We start from the raw sequence: 17,109 nt of genomic DNA on the forward strand, positions 1-17,109 counted from the left end.
CACACAGTCATTGACCCTTCTAAAAACCCCTCTCAGCCCTGGGAGTGCAGGGTTCTTGCTGCAATGTTACTGGACAGTTTTAAGTGGACCAGTCTGTTAGTTATGTCCCACCCCTGGGGCATGTCTCCACAGGCCACACACAGGGCAGAAGTCTAGCCACAGGCCAGACCGTGTGCAATCCCATGCCCCTGGGGTTAGTGCGGCAGGTCATGGTGCCATCAGGCCCTTGGGGAAAGCCCATCTCTAATACTCGCCTTTCTGCAGACCCAAGCGTGAGAGCGGCTGGCTGCTGGCTCTGGGAGAGGCCTCCCTGGAGTTCGGCAATACTGACAGGTGAGGTGTCCACTGCATAATTCCCCCCACCCCATGACAGACACGAGGCTCTCGCTGCTCCAGGCAGCTCGGCCCCTGGACTCAGACTGGAAACAAACTCCTTTAGCGCTGCCAGGAAACCCCCAAGCCGAGCACAGCTTCCCCCACCCAGAGTATTGGGGGCAGGAGTCCATCGCTCTGCTAGGAATAGGCAGGCCCCCAGTCTCATCAAGTGATGGGCCCTGCAGCCCCTAGGGTATGCCCATGCTGCACTCCACTTCACTAGAGGGGGAGGGAGACATAATAGGAACAAGAGGACTTGTGGCACCTTAGAGACTTAACCAATTTATTTGAGCACAAGCTTTCGTGAGCTACAGTTTCATCGGATGAAGTGAGCTGTAGCTCACGAAAGCTTATGCTCAAATAAATTTGTTAGTCTCTAAAGTGTCACAAGGACTCCTTTTCTTTTTGCGGATACAGACTAACACAGCTGCTACTCTGAACCCTGTAATAGGAACAGTGAATGGACGGGGAGGGAGAGGACTCAGGGCCCAGTAACCCTAAGGAGCAAGGAGTGCCAGTGATGGGGCAGGAGAGACTATAGCCTCTGTCCCATCTGGCCGGACACATCCAGCCCAGGAGGCAGCCTGCAGCCTCCAGTAGTCCAGGTGATGGCAGCTTGCTGCAGGCTGCCCAGAGCACGGCTCAGGGGCTGCTTGTCCTGGGGGGTGGGGAAACCGACCCCACCCGTCTCCCTGCAGAGACATCAGTCACACTTACACACGACAGGCCCGAGGGTAAGACTCCAGCTCTTTATTCGTTCTCCATACACAGCTGAGCAGCTCCCCGCCCAGTGCAGAGGACTGCAGGCACTCTCCCCCATGGTGGGGGAGTGCCCAGCAGAGCGGCACAGGGAAGCCAGCTGCTTTACCACGTGTAAGACAGGGTAGAAAGACAGACAGACACCCTGAATCTTTGCTCCCCCGACAGGCACTAGCACCACATCAGGTCGCAGCCGGCAGGGTGGGACTGCAGAGTGGAGCATCCTCCCTGACAGCCATGGCCTTCCCCTGGCCTGTGTCACCTGAGTAGCCAGGGAAGGACCCAGGGCCAGGGTGCCTGACAACAGGAATCAGCTGCTGCTTCGGGGAAAGGAGGTAGGCACTGGCAGACACACTGACTCCCAGGGCAGGGCAGACTGGGAGTGGCACGGGCGGAAGCTTTACAAGTCAGTTCTCAGCTGTGGCCCGTGCCAGGCCCTGCCAGGCCCCCCCCCGACTCCGGCCGAGCAGAAAGCTGTGCGTGGTCCCACAGGAGGGAGCTGGGAAGTGGGCAAAGCTGCGGCACTGCAGCTTTTTAAGGTGCCAGTTACATTATTGCATAGTAAAACAAGCCCCTTGTGCTACATTCCTTTGCCAGACCCCTGGCCCATGTGAGGCAGCCTCAGGGAGCCAGCCAGGAGGGGCAGTGCGCCAGCCAGGCCAGCTGCATCCACAAGGACTCCTTGCTGGAGTCCTAGCTGCCAGTTTGCTAGTGGAAGGCACAAAGAGAGGCTCAGGAGGGTGAGCCCTGGATTATCACAGGCCCCTAGCAGGAGTTCCCCTCTCCAGCTCAGGATGTCCAGGGTAGGCCCAGAGGACTGCACCTGGTTTGCATAGGAGTAAGCCCATGAAAATATAGCCCATGGAGACCAAAAATCCCAGCATGCTTTGTGCCATGTTGATCCCAGCAGCCTCTGCTCTGATCCAGATATGGCTTGACAGGCTGGGACCTGTAGCCTCCATGGGCCAGGAGTTTGTCTGAAGCACAAGGCAGCTGCATTAAGGACCCTGTGACCCTACCCCTGCGGACCAAGAAGAGCACAGAAGGCACAGCACACTGGGCAGGAGAGGCCTTGTCCCGTGGAGCCCTGCATAAGGCACTATGGAAGGAGTGCTCCAAGACACCGGACTCCTAGCACAATACTGGAGTCACCAATATTATTGCATCTGTTTGCCAGAGGGGGAAGGATCCAGACACTGTGCAGAGATGGTGCAGAGCCACGCAGCAGGCTAGGAAGGGACAGACCATGGGCACAGCCAGCCACAGGACACCTCCGTTGGAAGGGACGTGGCGCCATCACAGCACGATCTTGAAGGAACTGAAAGAGACAGTGACCAGCCCATTCTCACATGCTAAGCCACAGGGGAGCTACTCGCTGAGGGCACCGTCTCCTGGTGGCAGGGGAAGGGCTGTATGCACCATGGAGCTCAAAGGGGACATGGCAGACCCAAGCAGAATGCAGCTGGTATTTAAAAGAGGATTCTGGACATCTCCTGCCAATGGCTTGAGGGGGATGCACCCTGGATACCCTTAGCATGGTCAGACAGCCCCCATCAAGCTAGCAAAGAAACAAGCTAGAGGAGTCAAGTGGCCAAGGAAGGGGGTGCATGAGCCCTAGAATGGGGGCAGGAGGGCAGTCTGGTGCATGAGGCTCAGGACTAGAAGATGGGAGAGCTGGGTTCTCCTGCTGCCATGGTGTGACTGTAGACAAGCAAAGCCTGTGCCTCCGTCCCCCCGTGAAAGGAGAAGGCCCTGCCGTGGCCGGGCGGCGCTCATTCTGGTTGTGAAGCAGGAAGGACAGGCCGGTGGTAACGAGACTGGCCTGGGGTTTGGAGCCATGGATTCTACTCCCAACTCTGCTACAGCCTCCCTGTGTGACTCTGGCGAGTCACTCCCTGCCCCACCGGCAGCATGGAGGTAAGAGCCCTTCCTCCCGCTCCACCAGCTGCGTTCTGTCTGCAAGCTCTTCAGGGCAGGTACTGGCTCTCCACTTACATACAGCACCCGGTAGAAGGGGCTGGAGACCAGACAAATGAGTGGCGCATCTGGGCGCTGCCACGATACAGCTTGCTAGGAAGGGGTCAGGAGCCACAGCCCCATTGAACCAGGACTTTGGTACTTTAGGAAGTGTTCCCCGTGCATTGCGAGGCCTCAGTGGATGGGGCTAGAGATAGGCAAAGGTTTCTTCACTGTTCTAGAGAGGAGCTGCTCTAAAAAGTCCATGTCTGCGCTTTTAGCCCTGCTACCAGCTGGGAGATCTATGCCCACTCCGCACAGAGAGTTAAGCAACCCCCCCTTCCACCCACTGGCTAGCTTTCTCTGCCTAGCAAGTGCTGGATTTTCTCCAGTCAGACACTGCAGCAAGCGGTGGAGACACAGGTACCTGGCAAAGTCCGGTGAACGAGAAATGACATGCTGGAACTCAGAGAGGTTAATGGTCCCATCCTTGTCAATATCGGACTCCTCCAGGATCTGTCAGGGAAAGGGAAACACCAGCCCTCAAGGCCTGCTTGAGCAGCCCCACGCAGCAGGTCCAGCGAGCCCTCAGGCCAAGCCCCACAGATGCCAGGCTTGTTGCACTCACGTTCTGGATGAGCTGATCCATCTCTGACTCACTCAACCTAGTCTCGTCTCCTTCCCCTGTCAGGCAGTTCACCAGCTTCTCCAGGTCCTTCCTGTCCAGGATCCCATCGTCATCAAAATCTTTGGGGGAAACGTCCAGGTTATCATCAGAGACATTTGCCCATGAGATCCTGTTTCTATGGCAATGGCCTAGCGACACAGGAGATTCCCAAGCAGGAGTGTTCCCAGAGAAGGGTTCTTGGCTGGGCCTCAGGCTTGCCCTGGGGGCCTCGCAGCCTCCCCATTGGAGCTGGGGTAGGGCTGGCTAACACCACAACCTGCTCCAAGCACCTCAGACTGCAGCTGGGCAAAGTCATCCATGGACAGCAGGTTCCTGAAGTGACCCCCTCCATGAGAGCAACCCCTGGGAGCGGCAGCCACCCCAAGCCCCCCTCTGCACAGCCGGGGTGGCAAAGCAGAGCAGTCACCCCGGGGCCTGGCTGATCTCTACCGAAGATGCGGAAGGCATAGTGGGATTTGATCTCCGCTGTGGCTGAGTCACTGAAGACGCTCAGCAGGTCAAGGAAGTCTTCGAAGGACATGCTGCCATCCCCATCCTCTGCAGTGGAGAAGACCCGGCAGATCCGGTCCTGGAACGGGTTTGCCTGTCAACACATGTGGAGTCACCACTGGACTGAGGCACCAGGGCTTCCCAGTAGGGGCAGGGCAGGCAGATGATCACAATGGTCCCTTCCAGCCTTAAAATCCCTGGCTGGGTGGAGACCCTTAGAACTTCCTGTGCAATTCCATTTGCTCCTGGTTAGCCCCCTGCCATCAGGTGCCTGCAGCACCTGCATGGCCTGAGAAGCTGGGCACCATGCTGACGGACACCTCTTCCCCCAGCCCTGGCAGCTCAGCAGGGAATGGGAAGTGGAGCAAGCTCACCGTGACTGGAACCGCCTCCCTGATTGCAGAGCACGCCCAGAACAAATGGCAGCTGCCCCCCAGGCAGGACCCAAGTCTTGGCCCAGAACCAAGAGATCAGAGGGACTGACCTGGTTCCTCCTAGGGCAGGGTGGGGGGAGGCCAAGCAGCAGGGGGTGTGCACCATACCCTCAGTTCAGGCAGTGTGAGGATCTTGCTCTTGGGGACTCTTTTCAGCAGGATACTCTCCCTCTCCTCCTTTGGCAGCAGCTCACTGAATCTCTTGTGGGCACTTTGGGAGACAAGAACAATTAGAGCATGGCAGAGCTGCTAACAGTCTGGGTCAGAGGCTGCTGAGCTCAGCTGGGAGCCCTGCCGGGGTGGAGGGGTAATTCTTCCCCAGAGCTGCCTGGAGCGGGTGACTATTCCCCAGCCCTGAGCACGCTCCCCATGCTACACCAGAAACAACACCCTGACGCAAACAAGGGGTGAGGGAGGAGGAACAGTGTTAGCCGATCAGTCCCCAGCAGGCCAGCTCTCTTCTCTACCCTCTACAGGCACCGCAACATCCACACTGCCACCTGTGCCAGCTCCGAGACACACCCCACTGTGACCCCCTGCCCCACTCCTGTCCTTTCACAGGGGGGCACTCAGACTCTAGCCTATGCCAGGCTGCCGTGCTCTCCCCCTCTCAGCTCTGAGGCAGCTGCAGAGGTTACAGGGCTGGGTGGGTGCCAGGAAGGGACGCAGCAGGGACGTCACCACACAGGACTCCCGTGCAGGTCCAAAGGTCTGGGCCTGGCCCACATTGCAGGACTCGCTCTCAGCCAGGGTGCCACTGGCAACCAGGCTAGGCTGAGTTTATGCCAACAGCTTCACACGCAGCAAAGCTGCATTAGACAAGGCCCTGGGCAGAGCCCATGGACATTCGCAGCTACAGCATCATAGTATCAGTAGAGCAGACACTGACACACGGCCCAGCCCGGAGATCTTATTTTTCCTGCTTCGCCTCAAGCGGCCCATCAGCGCAGCCAGTAAAGCCAGACGCCACAGAGAGCAGCAGGCTAGAAACACCAGGAAGCCACCACACCCTGAAGCAAAGTCCAGCGCACAGAGGGCTAGGTTCAAAGCGCCCTTGTGCCAGGAAACACACCGAGACGGGGAGCAAGAGCAGGAAGAGGCTCCCAGTCAGAAGGGAAGCGCTACCTGGCCACTGCCCACTGCTGCACCACACTCCCCTCCCGCTTTGCAAGCGCCAGGGGCTGGGATGCTTGACCCCTAGGCCATGCTTCCATATCCACCTCTACCCACTTCAGGTGCAATGCAACAGATGCCAACACCCCAGCAACTTGGAGCAAAGGAATAAAGTGCCCCTGCACTGGCTCTTGCACTCAGGGCGCAGCAGGGTGGATCAGCGTACAAGCAGGTTCAGGCCACTCTGACTCTAGGGCCGTACGAACACCAGGGCTCCCCCGGAGCAGCAGCCCCCATGGTGGGAAGCAGCAGGGCAGCATTGTTTGAATCAGAGACTGTTTCTTGTCTAACCTTCCTGCTGTCCGCCAGGCAGGGCCTACAGGTCACCTAGCAGAGACCGTCTAGCCTGTGCTCAGCCCGAGAGCCCGGCTGCTCTTGGAGGCCTCTGCTGCTGCCCCTCACTGCCCAGGAGCAACAACCTCACGTCTGGGTCCAGCTCCACGCAGACCCCTCCCCACTGAGCTCTGGCACCTTCTGCCTGCAATTACTCTCCCCCTCCCCACGTGGGCTGGGGGCTGCTACCCCAAGGGCCAGCATCTGGCCTGGCTCCTCATGTATAGACCTGGCCCCACAGCTCAGCACTAGCCTCTGAGCGGTCCGTGGGGCCGGGAAGGAAAGTCAGCCCGAGGGGTGCTTACAGCAAGATCTCCTGCTTGGTCAGAAAGGTCAGCTCCTGGGAAAGAGAGAAGAGGAAAGTTAACCCTGCACGTCTGCCAGGGCACCTCAGCCGAGGGGGGGCTCTCGGCGCCAGCCTGGGGGTCGCAGGCAGCTCGGCCCAGAGCCCTGCTGGGGGGTCCCACAGCTGCTGAGCTCAGCGGCAAGGAGGGGCCAGGCCAGGCGCCCCTGGGCGGAGGAGGCAGCGGAGCGAGCAGGGCCCGCGGTGCTGCTGGGGAAGCGCAGGGGGGAGCCCAGGCCGGATGGAGGGGGGGGCGCGAACGGCGGGGTGGGGGGCGCGCTCGGGTTGGGGGGGAGGGGCCCGGCGGGGGGTGCGCTCGAGGGGGGGGGAGGGCCCGGCCCGACCGGGGGGGAGGGGCCCGGGAGGGGGGGGCGCGCTCGGGTTGGGGGGGGGAGGGGCCCGGCCCGGTGGGGGGGGCGCGCTCGGGTTGGGGGGGAAGGGCCCGGCCCGGTGGGGGGGCGCGCTCGGGTTGGGGGGGCCGGCCGGGGGGGGAGGCGTGCTCGGGTGCGGGGGGGAAGGGCCCGGCCCGGGGGGTTGGGGGGGGCCGGCCGGGGGGGAGGCGTGCTCGGGTGCGGGGGGGGGCCCGGGAGGGGGGGCGCGCTCGGGCTGGGGGGGAGGGGCCCGGCCCGGTGGGGGGGCGCGCTCGGGTTGGGGGGGAGGGCCCGGCCCGGGGGGTTGGGGGGGGGCCGGCCGGGGGGGAGGGGCCCGGGGGGGGGCGCGCTCGGGTTGGGGGGGGGAGGGGCCCGGCCCGGGGGGGGGGGCGCTCGGGTTGGGGGGGAAGGGCCCGGCCCGGGGGGTTGGGGGGGGCCGGCCGGGGGGGAGGCGTGCTCGGGTGCGGGGGGGGGGCCCGGGAGGGGGGGCGAGGGGCCCGGCCCGGTGGGGGGGCGCTCGGGTTGGGGGGGTTGGCCCGCCGGGGGGGAGGGCCCGGCCCGGGGGTACCTGGTACTCGTCCAGCAGGTCCCGCGGCAGCTGACTGGCCGAGCCCCCCATGGCGGCCCCGGACCAACTTCCGCGACTCCGGCCGGGCCCTTCGCGACTCCGCTTCCGGCCGCCCCGCCGCCAAGTCTCCGTCTCCAGGACACCGCCCCATGGCAACGCCCCCCCAGGGCCGCCGCCTCCCGGGGCGGGGCATGCTGGGAGCTCTGTCCCCCCCCCCCCAGCGCAGAGCATGCCGGGAGCTGTGCCCCCTCCCCCAGCGCAGAGCATGCTGGGAGCTCTGTGTCTCTCCCCCCCCCCCCAGAGCGGGGCATGCTGGGAGCTGTGTGTCGTCCCCCCCCCCCCCAGAGCATGCTGGGAGCTGTGTGTCCCCGTCCCCCCCCCCCAAGAGCGGGGCATGCCCGGAGCTGTGTCCCCCCCCCCCAGAGCGGGGCATGCTGGGAGCTGCGTCCCCCCCACCCCCCCGAGCGGGGCATGCCGGGAGCTGTGTCCCCCCCCCAGAGCAGAGCATGCTGGGAGCTGTGTCCCCCCCACACAGCCAGAGCAGGGCATGCTGGGAGCTGTGTCCCCCCCCCCCCCCAGAGCATGCTGGGAGCTGTGTCCCCCCCCCCCCAGAGCGGGGCATGCCCGGAGCTGTGTGTCCCCCCCACCCCCCCCGAGCGGGGCATGCCGGGAGCTGTGTCCCCCCCCCCAGAGCAGAGCATGCTGGGAGCTGTGTCCCCCCCACACACCCAGAGCAGGGCATGCTGGGAGCTGTGTCCCCCCCCCCCAGAGCGGGGCATGCCCGGAGCTGTGTGTCCCGTCCCCCCCAGAGCGGGGCATGCCCGGAGCTGTGTCCCCCCCCCCCCCCCCAGAGCGGGGCATGCTGGGAGCTGCATCCCCCCCCAGAGCAGAGCATGCTGGGAGCTGTGTGGTTCCCCCCCAGAGCAGAGCATGCTGGGAGCTGTGTGTCCGCCCCCCCCCCCCCCCCCCGAGCGGGGCATGCCAGGAGCTGTGTCCCCCCCCAGAGCAAAGCATGCTGGGAGCTGTGTCGTCCCCCCCCCACACCCAGAGCAGGGCATGCTGGGAGCTGTGTGTGTGTGTCCCCCAGAGTGGGGCATGCTGGGAGCTGTGTCCCCCCCCCCCCCCCCGCACAGAGCATGCCGGGAGCTGTGTCCCCCCCAGAGCAGAGCATGCTGGGAGCTGCGTGTCCCCCTGTGATGAAATGGGACTGTTCTTAATGTTTCCTCTGAATAGTGTGGGGGTGCCTCAGTTTCCCCCATGCAGTTCTTAAGTATCTAGGGGGTGGGGTAAGGGTGTATGATCATTGCAGAGCCCTAGAGGGCAGGTGTGTGCAGGGGTCTGGACACAGAGAATGGCCGACACCCTGTTTCCTGGCAACTGATGGTCTGGGCCCTTCCCCCCTTCAAGGTGAGAGCTAAAGGGTTGGAGAACAAAGGAATCCGGTGACCTCCTGGCCCGGGAAAGGGACAAAGCCCAGAGGAGGAGGGGCTGGAGGGAGTTTCAGTTTGGGGCTGGCTGGGGACGAGGAGTGAAGGGCAGACGTGGTTGTCTGGCTCACTGCCCCCCAAAATGGACCTGGCTGAGGGGTCCTGTTCTATGCACCTACAAGCTCTGTTTTAGGCCATGTTCCTGTCATCTAATAAACCTTCTGTTTTACTGGCTGGCTGAGATGCAGAGTTGGGGGGCAGGACCCTCTGGCTTCCCTAGGAGCCCCGCCTGGGCGGACTGGCTGTGGGAAGCGCATGGAGGGGCAGAGGATGCTGAATGCTCCGAGGTCAGACCCAGGAAGGTGGGAGCCGGGGGAGCTGTGTGTCCTGCAGACAGGCTGCTCCCAGAGAGGCGACTTCCCCAGAGTCCTGCCTGGCTTCATAGGGAGCAGTTCCAGAGCATCGCCCAGGACACCACCCCCAGAGCAGAGCATGCTGAGAGCTGTGTGCCCCCCCCCAGAGCGGGGCATGCTGGGAGCTGTGTCCCCCTCCCACTGGACACCGCTGCCCGCCGCCCCATCGGCTGTCAGTGGTGGGTGACGTGACCCCTGCTCTGCCATGTGTGAAGTTGGCAAAACCCTCTGGGTCCCTTCCCAACGCAGGCTTGTTCTGGGTGCTGCAGCCGCTCGCTCTACTCCGCACTGACCCCCAGCCCGGGAGCCAGGCCCCATGCGCGGGGTGAGGTGGGAAACACAGTACCTGCCATGTTGTGAGCACTGCCAGAGTACAAATAACACCAGCACAGAGCGCGCCGTGTGCCAGGCACTGCCGGGACCTCCAGCGCCAGGCACAGCCGGGACCTCCAGCGCCGGGCGCTGTTCTCCGTGTGCCAGGCACTGCCGGGACCTCCAGTGCTGGGCACTGCCGGGACCTCCAGCGCCGGGCGCTGTTCTCCGTGTGCCAGGCACTGCCGGGACCTCCAGCGCCGGGCACTGCCGGGACCTCCAGCGCCGGGCACTGCCGGGACCTCCAGCGCCGGGCGCTGTTCTCCGTGTGCCAGGCACTGCCGGGACCTCCAGTGCTGGGCACTGCCGGGACCTCCAGCGCCGGGCGCTGTTCTCCGTGTGCCAGGCACTGCCGGGACCTCCAGCGCCGGGCACTGCCGGGACCTCCAGCGCCGGGCGCTGTTCTCCGTGTGCCAGGCACTGCCGGGACCTCCAGCGCCGGGCACTGCCGGGACCTCCAGCGCCGGGCGCTGCCGGGACCTCCAGCGCCGGGCGCTGTTCTCCGTGTGCCGGGCACTGCCGGGACCTCCAGCGCCGTGCACTGTTCTCTGTGTGCCAGGCACTGCCGGGACCTCCAGCGCCGGGCACTGCCGGGACCTCCAGCGCCGTGCACTGTTCTCTGTGTGCCAGGCACTGCCGGGACCTCCAGCGCCGGGCACTGCCGGGACCTCCAGCGCCGGGCGCTGCCGGGACCTCCAGCGCCGGGCGCTGCCGGGACCTCCAGCGCCGGGCGCTGTTCTCCGTGTGCCGGGCACTGCCGGGACCTCCAGTGCTGGGCACTGCCGGGACCTCCAGCGCCGTGCACTGTTCTCTGTGTGCCAGGCACTGCCGGGACCTCCAGCGCCGGGCACTGCCGGGACCTCCAGCGCCGGGCGCTGCCGGGACCTCCAGCGCCGGGCGCTGCCGGGACCTCCAGCGCCGGGCGCTGTTCTCCGTGTGCCCGGCGCTGCCTGCTGGGGGGTGCGGGGAGATTCTGGAGCTAACCCCCCCCCAGGCAAACCGCTGGAGTTAAACACAATCTCTACCCCGTTCTGCCCCTCGTGGCCTGGCTGCCAGGAGCCATTCCCCGCAGCTCCCTGCTGCTCAGCCAGGCCCGGCCCCCTCTCCCTCCCAGGGACGCAGAGCCCAGGAGCCGCAGCGGGGTGTGGCCGGCAGGTGCAGCGGGAGTCGCTCCACCAGCAAATCCTGCCGCCGCAGACGCCGGCTCCAGCCTCTCCTCGGCCGGCCCGAGCCTTGGATCCCGCCCGGAGCCGCTCCGGCGCGGTGCCCAGGGATCTGCGGGCAAACCGGGCCCGCCGGTCAGTGCTGGCTCTGTCCGCCGCAGCAGCCTGGCGCGGCGCTGCCCGGAGAGCCCAGGCTGCAGCCGGGCGGCGGGCGGCGCCGCAGGAAACGAGCTTCCTTGCCCGCGGGCGGCTCAGGGCCGGGCCGCGGCCGGGGCTGGGGGCGGCAGGAGGAGCCTGAGCCGCTGCTCGCTGCGGGTGAAGCGGCGGGCCGGGCCGCTGGGAGAGGGAGACCCGACCGGCGGTGAGTTTCAGCCCGGGAGAGGTGGTGGTGGGCTGGGTTTGAGCGAGGAGAGGCAGGAACGGTCTGTGTTAGCACGTGTGTGAACACGCCTGCAGACAGGTACATTGCGTGTACTGCCCGCGTCCAGACAGGCGGCTCCTGGAGCCCTGGGGACAGGCTCCCTTGCACTCCTCTGCCGTCCTGGCCCCTGCACCACCGCGATGCCGGCCTCCCCCTGCGTGGGTCTCACAGCCCCTGCCCTGCGGCGCGGGAGCACGCTCTTGGTGCAGGAGAGTCACGCCCAGAGGCAGAGGAGAGGGGCCTCCAGCATGGCCGAGAACCCTGCGGCCAACCAGCCTGGGCAGCCTTTTCCTGGGGGGCTTGCCCCAGGAGGAGCTCTGAGAGGGCCCGGAAGCTGCAGGATCCTGCCTCCTCTGCCCCACTGCTCACTGGGAAATCTGCGGGGGAGGGGGAGGAGTAGGTGGAGGGAGAGAAACTGAAAGCCAGGGTTTAGCAGCTGCTTTAGGATTTATGTCCCCCGGGAAGGGAGTGGGTCAGGGCAGGCTTTCTCAGGATGGGGGAAGCTGTTTGCGTGGGACCCCCTTGATCCATGTCCCCATAACTGCCCCTGGTTATTCCATTCTCTGTTTCAGATAGGGTGACCAGATGTCCTGATTTTATAGGGACAGTCCAGATATTCAGGGCTTTTTCTTCTATAGGCGCCTATTACCCCCGCACCTCCTGTCCCGATTTTTCACACTTTCTATCTGGTTCCTCTAGTTTCAGATCAGCTGGAGATGCTGCCTGCAGGGAACCCCTGAGCAGGTGCTGCTACTCCTCTACCATGGCAGCATCCCTGGGTGCCAGCCAAGTCCTCCATGAAACATTGGGGTTGCCCTCCCAGGAGCAGCCAGAGCGCCGTGCAGTGTCCTGCGGGGAGGACTTTGTTTATGGTGAAGAGAATTTTGTTCTGTGTGGGGTTGGGTGGTGGAGAAGCAGGTCAGAGGGGCCAGCAAGCCACACCATGTCTCGTTTTGACAGAGCTTTGCAGTCCAGCTGGGAGGAAAAGATGAAGCTGGGTTTGTTCAGGTACCACCTGGGGGAGCTGCAGACCCGTATCTTGCCTGGGAATGTCCGGTTTGTGGCCCAGCTGAACATCCAGAGAGGTCTGGAGAGGAGGAGGCCACAGGACATCCAGAGTGTCAGGCAGAAATTCGACCCCCAGCAATTCCACTTCAATAAGATCAAACCAGGGGAAATCCTCTTCCATATGGTCAGGGGCCCTACTCCCCACCGTCCCAGCAGGGGGTGCTCTCAGTTCCAAGGGGGCCCGCCAGACTCCAAACTCCCAGGGACACCTGACTGCATCCTAGTGGTGATTAATGTCAGCCCCTTGGAGTTTGGACATGTGCTCTTTATTCCAGACCCCGCTCTCTGCCTGCCTCAGATTCTCACCCAGGAGCTGCTCCAGTTTGGGCTGGAGTCGGTTCTTCTCAGTGCCCACCCAGGCTTCCGTGTTGGGTTTAACAGCCTCGGAGCCTTTGCCTCGGTCAACCACTTGCACCTACATGGATTTTACCTGGATTGGGAGCTCCTGATTGAGACGGCCCCAGGCGAACTCCTGTGCCCCACACTCAACTTCCACTTTCTGCGGGGAGTCCCAGCCCCAGGGTTCCTGTTCTACAGTGAAGGGGAGGGCCTGGAGGCCTTGGCACACAACGTCTGCCGAGTCACTGACTACCTGGTGGATAAAGAGATTGCACACAACGTGTTTGTGACCCGGGGAACTGCTCCTGGGGAGCCAACCCACTCAGAGACCCGCTCTGGAATCCGGGTGCTCATCTGGGCCAGGAGGTCCTGCTTTGGGACCAAAGAGGAAGCTGCATTTAATGTGGCACTTTGTGAGCTGGCTGGGCACTTGCCCATCAAAACTGCCCAAGACTTCCAGAGCCTTACAGAGACAGCAGCCATTCACATCATCCAGAGATACCTCCTTCCTGAGCCACAGCTGTCACAGCTCCGAGGCCAGTTGGTGACACTTCTCACAGAGTAACCACACGGGCTCTGCATTGCACATGGCATCGCACTTTTCAAGTCTCACTCTTGCGTATTTTGTAACTGCTGTAGAATCATTCATTGGGGCAGTCGGGGAGCAGGGAGTGACTCTGGATTTGCCTCCAGGATCCAACGTGGAGGCAACCTTGCTGTTTGAACCACTGCCCCTCTCCCTGCGGGCACTGCAGACTGGATCCTCTGGGACGCTGACTGGCCTGTTGTACCATCATTGGCAAGAAAGGAAGAAAGATCTCTATAGCGGACTTTGTCCTTAACCTCACTTGCCCCATGTGAGTTTAGGTGGGGCTCTGCGGTGTGCTGGGAGTGGGAGATAAAGCGGGGGGGTGACCCCCAAGTTCCTTATCTAGTTAATGATTGAACTGTGGGCTTGTTTCTGGAGAATACAGCCAATAAACCCCCACCTTTGGAAATACCGCAGCATCACGCAGCTCCTGTCTGCTTTCTTTCCAATAGCACATGGAAAAGGGCCAGTTTGATCAGAATGTGCCTGCCTCCCAGTGGCCTCTTTCTATTTCACAGAGGAGCTCCCAGCATGTACCGATCATAGCCTATCACTTTATTTCAGTGCTTAGATTCTTTATTCCAGTGCCACCGTGACAGGCACCCTAAAAACACCATAGATGGGTAGCCCTGCAGGGCCCCCCAGCTCAGCGAGATGGGCCTGGAGTCTACCCTAACCCTGCAGAGCCCCCCAGCTCAGAGAGATGGGCCTGGAGTCTACCCTAACCCTGCAGGGCCCCCCAGCTCAGAGAGATGGGGCTGGACTCTACAGTTTGGGGACAGAAGGCTACTCCGGTTTCTATGTCATTGGCAGAACTGGCAGCTAATCTGACTGCAGAATCTTTATGACAGAAGGGAGTTTAAGGGACTCCATGCTAGCGCTCAGGGCCCCAGGGAATGTGTGGGGCAAGCAGCTGGTAGAATCAGCCTTTCACTTGAAAGCTAAGGCCTGGTCTACACTGCAGACTTAGGTTGTAGTAAGGCAGCTTATGTCCACCTAACTCTGTCAGAGTCTACACTACAGCCATTCTCCCACCGACGTAATTCGCCAAGTACACGACCTAATAACTCCACCTCCACGAGAGACGTAGCACTTCAGTCAATGTAGTTATGTTGATGCAGTGTCCGTGTAGACACTGCACTGCTTACAGCAGACTGTTCTGGCTGTCAGTCCCGGGTGGTGGGGCTTAGGCTATTACTGACATTTAAATTGGTGCAAGGACTCCTGGTGTGGACGTGCACGCCAACAGAAGGAGCCAGTGTGGACATGCCAAACCAATTTAATTACTGCAATGGCTGTATGTCGATGCAATTTAAGTCAACTTAATTTTGTAGTGGGGGCATTGGAGGGGTCAGGGCTCCCAGTGACAGGTGATGGTCAGGGGCATTGGTGGGGTTGGGGCTCCCAGTGAGAGGCGGTGGTTGGGGGTGTTGGTGGAGTCGGGGCTCCCAGCAGCTGGAGATATATTGCAGAGGTTGATGGGGTTGGGGCTGTCAGGGGATGTTGCTGGGGTCATGGCTCCCAGCGGGATGGTCAGCTGGGAGCATGTGGGGAGGGGCGCTGGGGGGGGTCGGGCAGCCAGTGGCTGGGGGCATGTTTGTGGTGTTGGCAGGGGTCAAGGCTCCAAGATGCTACGGGCCTATTGTGGGAGGTGGTGGCATCAGGGCTGTCAGCAGGATGAGCAGTTGGGGGTGTGTTGTGGGTGGACATTGGTGGGGTCGGGGCTCCCAGTGGCTGGGGTCATGTTGGAGGCGGTGGAATCGGTGGTCGGGAGCTTTGGGGTGGGGGTCAAGGATCTAAGAGGCTGGAGGCATGTTGCTGCGGGTGGGGGATTGGGGGATTTGACGGGTGTTGGGGAGGGTCGGGGTCCCAGCGGGAGGGGCATCTTGCAGCGGGGTATTGGAGGGGTCAGGGTGGGTGGGGGTGGGGTTGGGTTCCAAGTGGGAGGGGACAGTCAGGGAGCGTTGTGGGAGTCAGGGGCACTGTGGGAGTCTGGGCTTCCAGTGGATGGGGTTGGTCAGGCACATTGTGGGGGCTGGGTCTCCCAGCAGGAGATGGCAGTTGAGGGTGTTGGAGGGGGTCAGGTTCCATGCAGGAGGGGATGGTCCAGGACATTGGGGTGTGTCACAGATCCCCAGGATTAGTGCTATGGCCGCAGCTTTGGAACAGTCTCTGGGAGGACCATGCAGTATCACTGCCTCCTTAGGCAGCATCTCTGGCCCTTTAGCCCCTTTGCTTCCCACCATGAGCTCCAGTCAGTGAGTCCCACTGAGGCAGACCCCTGAGGGAGACTTGTACTACCTTAGGGAGCAATGCAGCCCCACCAGCATCTGCAGGGGCACTCACACAGTGCTGAGAAAGTTGGGTTTATTAACAATTGGACACAGCACAGGAAGGCCTTGGATCAGCAGAGAGGAATGAAGGTTAAAGCAGAGACCATTCTGATCAGCCCAGAGCCCAGCCATGCTGCAGTGAACCCCTTGGATCATGCTCTGTCTGTCTTGCTGTCTGACCTTCTGCATCGGACCAGGTGAGAGCCCCGACTCCTTCCAGCTGCCAGCTCTTATCCCCCAACTCATGCCTCTCCTGTCCTTTGATCTCGAGCTGGAGATTGTTGTTCAGCTTCCCTAAGTAGACATGGGGAAATCCATATCCCTCTGGGTCACTGCTTGCTAGGTGTCAATGTCCTGGCAACTGGATTCACCATTGTCTTAAGAACATGATAATGGTCATATTAGGTCAGACCAAAGGTCCATCTAGCCTCCTGTCCTACAGTGGCTAATGTTAAGTGCTTCAGAGGGAATGAACAGACCAGGGCAATTATTGAGTGATCCATCCCTGTTGTCCACTCCCAGCTTCTGGCAGTGAGAGGTTTAGGGACACCCAGATGATCGGGTTGCATCCCTGACCATCTTGGTTAATAGCCATTGATGGACCTGTTCTCCAGGAACTTCTCTAATTCTTTTTTGAACCCAGTGGTACTTTTGGCCTTCACAACATCCACTGGCAATGAGTTCCACAGGTTGACTGGTTTCAGAGTGGTAGCTGTGTTAGTCTGTATCAGCAGAAAGAACAGGAGTACTTGTGGCACCTTAGAGACTAACAAATTTATTTGAGCATAAGCTTTTGTGGGCTAAAGCCCACTTCATCGGATGCATGCAGTGGAAAATACAGTAGGAAGATATCTCTTCCTACTGTAATTTCCACTGCATGCATCCGCTATATAGATAGGTATATATACAGAGAAAATGAAAAAATGGGGGTTGCCATACCAACTCTTAACAAGACCAATCGATTAAGGTGGGCTATTATCAGCAGGAGAAAAAAGAAAACTTTTGTAGTGATAATCAGGATGGCCCATTTCAAACAGTTGAGAAGAAGGTGTGAGTAACAGCAGGGGGAAAATTAGCATGGGGAAACAGTTTTTAGTTAGTTTTCAGAGTAGCAGCCGTGTTAGTCTGTATCCGCAAAAAGAAAAGGAGGACTTGTGGCACCTTAGAGACTAACAAATTTATTTGAGCATAAGCTTTCGTGAGCTGCAGCTCACTTCATCGGATACATTCAGTGGAAAATAGAGTGGGGAGATTTATATACCCAGAGAACATGAAACAATGGGTGTTACCATACACACTGTAAGAAGAGAGTGACCACGTAAGGTGAGCTATTACCAGCAGACGAGCGGTGGGGGGGGGAAACCTTTTGTAGTGATAATCAAGGTGGGCCATTTCCAGCAGTTGACAAGAACGTGCGAGGAACAGCAGGAGGGGAAATAGTTTTAGTTTGTGTAATGACTCATCCACTCCCAGTCTCTATTCAAGCCTAAGTTAA

At 61.2% G+C, this 17,109-nt stretch overlaps 3 protein-coding genes across 3 annotated transcripts in view; 2 read left to right on the forward strand and 1 right to left on the reverse strand.

Moving 5' to 3' along the window:
• Positions 1-13,700, forward strand: part of SEMA4B (semaphorin 4B) — a 53,684-nt gene extending 39,984 nt beyond the window's left edge. The window contains exon 14 of the mRNA XM_043523461.1: positions 11,985-13,700. Coding sequence (XP_043379396.1) covers positions 11,985-12,025 — 41 coding nt within the window. The 3' untranslated portion in view covers positions 12,026-13,700. The remainder of the gene's footprint in view (positions 1-11,984) is intronic.
• On the reverse strand, positions 1,111-7,819 carry CIB1 (calcium and integrin binding 1). Its single transcript, XM_037910332.2, has 7 exons — positions 7,490-7,819; positions 6,513-6,547; positions 4,810-4,912; positions 4,208-4,361; positions 3,719-3,837; positions 3,518-3,606; positions 1,111-2,452 (listed from the first exon to the last, which is right to left on the reverse strand). Exons 1-7 carry the CDS (start codon positions 7,754-7,756, stop codon positions 2,431-2,433), a joined length of 789 nt encoding a protein of 262 aa, XP_037766260.2. The 5' UTR covers positions 7,757-7,819; the 3' UTR covers positions 1,111-2,430.
• GDPGP1 (GDP-D-glucose phosphorylase 1) lies at positions 12,049-13,700 on the forward strand. The gene has a single exon (XM_037911368.2). It carries the CDS (start codon positions 12,049-12,051, stop codon positions 13,255-13,257), a length of 1,209 nt encoding a protein of 402 aa, XP_037767296.1. The 3' UTR covers positions 13,258-13,700.
• Positions 13,701-17,109: the final 3,409 nt, after the last annotated feature.

The sequence above is a fragment of the Chelonia mydas genome, chromosome 10 (genome assembly GCF_015237465.2).
Source record: "Chelonia mydas isolate rCheMyd1 chromosome 10, rCheMyd1.pri.v2, whole genome shotgun sequence".
NCBI lineage: Eukaryota > Metazoa > Chordata > Testudines > Cheloniidae > Chelonia > Chelonia mydas.